The 7,312-nt window shown below is 38.9% G+C and overlaps 1 protein-coding gene across 1 annotated transcript; it reads left to right on the top strand.

The window, feature by feature from the left end:
- Positions 1-497: 497 nt before the first annotated feature.
- Positions 498-2,674, top strand: LOC101716920 (olfactory receptor 52D1-like). The gene has a single exon (XM_004863483.2). The coding sequence runs from the start codon at positions 1,535-1,537 to the stop codon at positions 2,555-2,557; it is 1,023 nt and encodes a 340-aa protein (XP_004863540.2). The 5' UTR covers positions 498-1,534; the 3' UTR covers positions 2,558-2,674.
- The last annotated feature ends 4,638 nt before the right edge of the window (positions 2,675-7,312 follow it).

Genomic DNA, 7,312 nt, shown 5'->3' with positions numbered 1-7,312 from the left:
TAATTCATATTGGAGATTTGGGGGCGTGCATACCTATGTGGCTTCTGGACTGACTGGCTGTAACGTATGAGTCTGCAGTATCATTTTATAAAGCTGTAAAGCAAAATAAGGCAAAGATTTTTATGATCAAATGAATGCATATATTTAATAAAAAAACAGACAGGTATGTATTATATAGATCATATTAGGTATTACATTATTTTATCTGTTAATACTGTATACTAATAATACTAATGTTATATCATATTAAACAAGAAGTGATAAGGAGCACTTCCTAGATTACATACACTGAGAAGAATGGGTACATAAGATCTAGCAAGGGAAGATCTTGTCTTATTAATAAGGACAGCTACCAAGATGAAATATCCATTTTTTTTACTATAGTCATTCACCCAAGTCTTTAAAATTCAATTATTGGGTTCAACCTTCCATTAGTAACTCATAAACATTATTTGTCAGCCTAATGTATAAAAGGCATAAATGCTAGACATAAAGAAAAATAAGACTTGGAAATTTCAGAGCATAATAAAGAGGGATATATACACATAATTATTAAACATTGTATATTTCCAAAAGGAGGAATGTTGATGATGTATGGTTCTCTCTCCTTAGGAAAAGTTATTATAGTAGTACTTTATAGCTGAGTATGTATTCACTTGATTTTTGAAAGACTATTAGCAGCTTGTCAGGTAACTAAGTGGAAGCGACCATTCTATGCAGGAAAAAAAAAATGCCCATGAAAAAGCATCTTGGTGTGAGAAAGTATGTTTTCAGATATTTCAAGACAATATGTATTGTTGAAACATAAAGAACATGGTGCAAACAATGATAAATAATGTTAGATAGGCAGCAAAAAGCCCCCTGAAGAAGAGCATTGCATCCTGATCCTTGTTCTGGATCCCAGTGGGAAACAGATTACACATCTAACTTAGGGAATTTTGAGAGAAACAGGGGTGTTATGTGTAGAGAAAGTCACAAGTGTTTGTAAAGTTCCCTAGGTAAATGACAGGGACTAAGAGATGATGTGGGTACCAGAAGAAACCAGAACTGGAGAGATGGGATGTAGAGAAAGGCAGGATATAGGGAGCTTGCAACAAACAACCCTGCTCAAAAGCTGTTGGAGAAATAAACTTCTGCTCTCACTTTTCTTCCTCCTGTCAACCTCCTGTTGGTGTTTCCTACTGCTCAGTATAACTAGCAGTGAGAAGATGAAGGGGTCTGTGTGCCAGGGTCCAGAACATGACAGAAAAGAGTGAAGGTAGACCAGAGCTGGTGAGTGCAGGCTAGGCTGGAGAGCGTACACTAAGAAAAGTTAACATTTGCCTTATAGTTGATTGGTTATATTCATGTTGAAATATTTGGGCAGCAATGCAGAAGCTTCACTGGGAGGTGGAAATCTTAGAAGTGGGATAAGCACTTATTGGTTATGAAATCACTTTAATAACCTAGGCCAGAAAAGAAAAAGGCATGAATTACAGCAGAATTGGTAGGGATAAAAGAGAGAAGAAATCCAATAGATGCTTAGAAAGAACAAATGGCATTTGAGATGACATCATTTTATTTTCTAACCACTTTTAGGAAGATAAAGGCTGTTTTCTGCTTCAGAATGCTCTCTGCATCTGTCTCCAATGACACCACTTTCCACCCTTCCACATTTATTTTACTCGGAATTCCTGGGATGCAAGAACAGCACATTTGGATTGCCATTCCCTTCTGCTCCATGTACATCTTTGCACTGGTTGGCAATGGCACTATCCTGTACATCATCACGACAGACAGAGCTCTGCACGAGCCCATGTACCTCTTCTTGTGCCTGCTTTCCATTACTGACCTGGTACTCTGTTCAACAACATTGCCCAAAATGTTAGCGATCTTCTGGCTTAGGTCCCACATAATTTCCTATCATGGCTGTCTCACCCAGATGTTCTTTGTTCATGCAGTTTTTGCCACTGAGTCAGCTGTTCTGCTGGCCATGGCTTTTGACCGCTATGTGGCTATTTGTCGTCCACTTCATTACACATCCATCCTCAATGCCACTATGATTGGGAAGATTGGTCTGGCATGTGTGATTCGTGGTCTTCTCTTTGTTTTTCCCTTTGTCATCCTCATCAAGCGGTTACCTTTCTGTGGACACCATGTAATCCCCCACACTTACTGTGAGCACATGGGCATAGCCAAGCTGGCCTGTGCCAGCATCTACCCCAACACCATTTATGGTCTTACTGTAGCACTTTCCATCACCGGCATGGATGTGGTTCTCATTGTCACCTCCTACATTGTGATTCTGCAGGCTGTGCTTCGACTGCCCTCTAAAGATGTCCAATTCCGAGCATTTAGCACTTGCGGAGCCCACATTTGTGTAATTCTTGTCTTCTATATCCCAGCCTTTTTCTCTTTTTTTACCCACCGCTTTGGCCACCAAATACTTCCTCAGGTGCACATTTTATTTGCAAATCTCTATCTACTTGTGCCCCCTGTTCTCAACCCTCTGGTCTATGGCATTAATACCAAACAGATCCGCCTGAGAATATGTGACATTTTCATCTGGAGGGGGTAACTATACTCTACATGTCCAAAGAACTAATAGGAAAATCTGGAATTAATCTTTTATCTTCAGCACCTGTTATCCCCAGACTAGTGGTTGCTGCCTCTTCTAAATCCCAGCAAGCCAGTATCATGAATTACCTGATATTCTGAAGTATTTAGGGTAGTTATACCTATTTACTACATCTACAACATACTAATATCTCATAAAGTTATGATGGGGCCTGTTAATGGGCCTGTCTATCTTGAATTTTCCTAGGGAAAGATTAAGAGGCACTGTAGTCTGCTTAAAAGAGCAAGCCAGGGAGAGTTAACTCCATGAACAAAAACCCCCTTTGTTAGAGTTAAGAAAGATGTTGTTATAAAAGAGCTATTTACTTATCACTTCAATGAATTGAGAATATCTATACTTATTAGTTAATTAATAATTTTCAGCACTTTCTTAGACCAAGAGTACCTGCAGTGAGGGTGTCAGCTCTAGGCTTGATATGGCTGTAAGCCCAGGCCCTCTGGAGCTGGGCTTAGGTTGGAAATACATATGAATGATTGCTTGGTGGTTCACTGTGAGACTTCCGGAAGCACATGATAATGTGGGAAAGCCACAGCACATGTTTCTCAAGAATTGCTTCAGAAGATGTCATGTAGCTAATATACTCACCTCAAGATTGATGACCTTTGCATTCTTCCTGGCTTTCTCAGAGTGATGAATTTAACATACAAATTATGCTAAGGACCATTGTGAAGTTATTCTAACAGTTGGCTCACCTCAATTATTCAACAGCCCTTTGAGTATCCAAGAATTTCCAAGACACAGTTTGTGCAAATGCCATCCAGGCTTATAGGGTGGCAAGAATTCTCAAACAGCTGGCCTTCATGCTTTACCACACACTTACTTTGCATGGAGTGTTGGCAGTGTTTGTGGGTTTCGTTTTGCCCTCCTCCATTTGTAGAAGATGTAAGTGCAAATAGTCAGTCTACTCTGTTACATACTGTAGTAACATTCTCCAGAGTCAATTTTTTATCATCTATGGTTTATTACCCAGTGTTCTTGGTCTTCCAGGACATTTATTTCACCTTTCCATTGCAGTATCTATAGCTCTTTCTTTTTCTAAGTTCCGAGATAGTAAAGTTGACTTAGTCAACCACAATATAGCATTTGGTCACTAAGGGTGGTAGAAACAGAGACCACAATTTTATTGTGCTATTTTAAAATATATATAACATAAAATTTGTTATTCTGCCCATTTTCAATGTGTAATTTAGTGATATTAATTACTTTTACAATGTTGGGCAACTATTGTTATTATCTATGATAAAACTTTTCATCATCACAAAGAGAAACTTTGTAACCATGAAGCAGTAACTCTCCGTTCATCCCTCTGCCTGTCCTGGAAAATTTCTAATCTATTTTCTGAAGAGGACAAACCTTTTCAAAGGAATTTAAATAAACATTGTTTTTTCATTTATTATTACAATAAACATCAATTCAAAAATATTTATTGAGGACCAAGTATATATACTAGGTATAATGTAATGTCACAAGTGAATAAGGCACAATGGCATATTTTCAGAAACTCACAATTTATTTAGAGAGGAAATAATGTAATTATCATAAAACACAGCAACTGTGGCAACACAGTAAAAGGTACTATTATCAGAGCAAAGAGAAAAATATACACATAAGATAATTCTGGGTTTTTTTCTGACCCTGAACTAATCATTACTTTTTGATCCACCTTGATGTAGGTACAACCTACCCATAACTTGAGAGTATACTTTTTATTTCTTCATGGTTCCAATGTTAATAAGCCATTTCAGTGGAAAAATCCTATCCAAAAAACAGAATTGTAAAAAAAAAAAAAAACAAGTAACAATCTAAAATGTAAGGAGATTATTCCTACATATTGTGGAAAGAAAAATGTAAACAGAGTCGCTCGGAAATCACCGAATCAGCCTGCTGTAGACAAGCAGGTCTACGAACACGGTCCTGAGGTCACCAGTCACGCGGAAAAAACCAAATCAGCCCGCTACGGGCAGGCAGGTCTGCAGACGTGGTCCTGAGGTCACCAGTACTGTGGAAATCACCAAATCAGCCCCCTGCAGACAGCCAACTGGTTCCACACTACAAAGACGCAGAGGACACCAGAAACCAGACCACTGTACTGCAGCTAATCAAGTTCTCAGCATTTAAAGAATTCCTGCCCAGAGGTAGGGGCTTCTAAGCCACCTTCCCACTACTCCTGGTCCAGAGGAAGGGTCTTCTGGGCCGCCAAACGTCCTGCCACTCCCGGCCTAGCGGAAGGGGCGTTTGGGCCACCAACCTTACTGCTGCTCCTGGCCCCAGCCCACCTCTCCCACCTCAGAGGAGGTGAGCACTGCGGATGCCAAGAGCACACCCCTGCCCCCCCCGCCCCCAGTTGAAATGAGAAAACAGGTAAATAAGTCTCAAAACCAGACTTCCAGATCACCTACAGCAACAACAAAGGGAAATGAGATGGAACACTCTGATACTCAAAAACCTGGACCCACTGAACTGGCAACAAAAGGGGATCTGGAAAAAATGAAATCAGAAATAATTTCTCAGGTAACAGGAGAAATTATGCTCCTGGTGCAAGAAATGATTAATAAATCTAGAGAGGAGCTGAGGAATATGATGGAATCCCAACATAGGAAACAAATGGAATCCATAAAACACATGTAAATAGATTTCCAGGAGATGAAAAACTCCACTGAAAGTCTACACAGCAGAAGGAGCCAATGTGAGGACAGAATTTCAGATATAGAAGATAAGATTGCAATTAATGACCAGGAAAAGAAAAATTGCTTCAAAATTATAAGGGAAATCAATCCAGCAGCTGCTAGATGATGCAAAGAAGAATAACATAAGACTGATTGGAGTCAATGAAGAAACAGGAGAGAGTACAGATGATATAAAAAATCTTCGCAGAAGTAATGGCAGAAAACTTCCCAAGCAGGGGAAAAGAACTTGACATACAGCTAAGTGAGGCATATAGGACTCCAAATAGCCTTGATCAAAAAAAAATCTACACATAGGCATATAATTGTTAAGATTCCAGAAACTCAACAGAAGAACAAAGTTCTACAAGCAGCTAGAGAAAAGAAACAAATCACATTCAAAGGAAAGCCCATCGGAATCACAGCAGACTTCTCAACACAAACCATCAAGGCAAGAAGAGCTTGGAGTGACATATTCCAAGCCCTAAAAGAAAACAGCCTCCAACCCAGATTGATGTACCCTGCAAAACTATCTTTCAAAATGGATGGAGAAATAAGATACTCTCATGACAAAGAGCACCTTAGGAACTTTGTGAATCCCAAACCGGCACTCCAAAGAATTTTACACAATATCCTAGGAAGAGACATTGAGGATCAAAACCCCAGGAAGCAAAGCAGAATGAACCCATCTGGCATGACAAGAAATTAAATGTAAAGGGGGAGAACCCAACAAAAAGAAAATGTCATGACAATGATAAGTCAATACATTTCAGTTATAACCATCAATGTTAATGGTCTCAATTCACCAACCAAAACAAACAGCCTGGCAGAATGGGTCAAGAAGCAAAATCCAACAGTGTCCTGCATACAAGAAACACACTTAATTCAAAAGGAAACTCATAGACTGAAAGTTAAAGGCTGGAAAACAATACTCCATGCAACAGGAATCAAAAAAATGCAGGAGTAGCTATCCTCTTTGCAGATCAAGCAGATCTCAAACCAACACTGATTAAGAGAGATGAAGACAGACACTACATCCTTGTAAAGGGAAGAATCCAAGAGGAAGAGATGACAATCATAAATATCTATGCACCAAACACTAGTGCAGCCAACTATATAAAACAAATGCTAACGGACATGAAAAGTCATATATGCACTAATGCAATTGTAGTGGGGGACCTCAACATCCCACTGTCACAAATAGATAGATCAACTAGACAAAAAAATAAGTAATGAAATACTAGAACTCAATAGAATTGTTGAACAAATGAACTTAACAGATGTTTACAGAGTCTTCCACCCCACAAAATCAGAATACACATTCTTCTCAGCTGCATATGGGCCATTCTCCAAAATAGACCACATACTCACACATAGAACATGTTTAAGTAAGTGCAAAGGAATTGAAGTTACCCACTGTATATTATCAGACTATAGTGCAATGAAATTGGAGATCCAGAGCAAAAGAAACTGGAAAAATTTCATAAACACGTGGAAATTGAACAACACACTTCTGAATAACCAATGGGTCACAGAGGAAATTAAAGAAGAAATCAGAAAGTTCCTTCAATCAAAAGACAATGACAATACAACATATTGGAATCTATGGGACACAATGAAAGCAGTCTTACAAGGGAAATTCATAGCAGTGAATATGCATATTAGGAAAACAGAACAAGCCCAATTAAACAACCTGATGCTGCACCTCAAGCTTCTAGAAAAAGAAGAGCAGGACAACCCCAAAGCTCATACAAGGGAAGAAATTGTAAAGATTAGAGGAGAAATCAATGCAATGGAGACTAAGAGAATGATACAAAAAAAATCAATGAAGCCAAGAGTTGGTTCTTCGAAAGAATCAACAAAATTGACAAACCCTTAGCCAAGCTTATCAGAAAAAGGAAAGCAAAGGCCCAAATCCATGCAATTAGGAATGAAAAAGGTGAAATTACAACAGACAGAGCAGAAATCCAGAGGATCATCAATACCTACTTCCAGAACCTATACGCCAATAAGACGGACAACACAGAAGAAA

The sequence above is a fragment of the Heterocephalus glaber genome, unplaced genomic scaffold (genome assembly GCF_053883595.1).
Source record: "Heterocephalus glaber isolate CG9 unplaced genomic scaffold, H.glaber_assembly_v1.0 deba00001428, whole genome shotgun sequence".
Taxonomy (NCBI): Eukaryota; Metazoa; Chordata; class Mammalia; order Rodentia; family Bathyergidae; genus Heterocephalus; species Heterocephalus glaber.
Note: the sequence above shows the minus strand (reverse complement) of the source record. Positions and strands in the feature narration are given on the sequence as shown.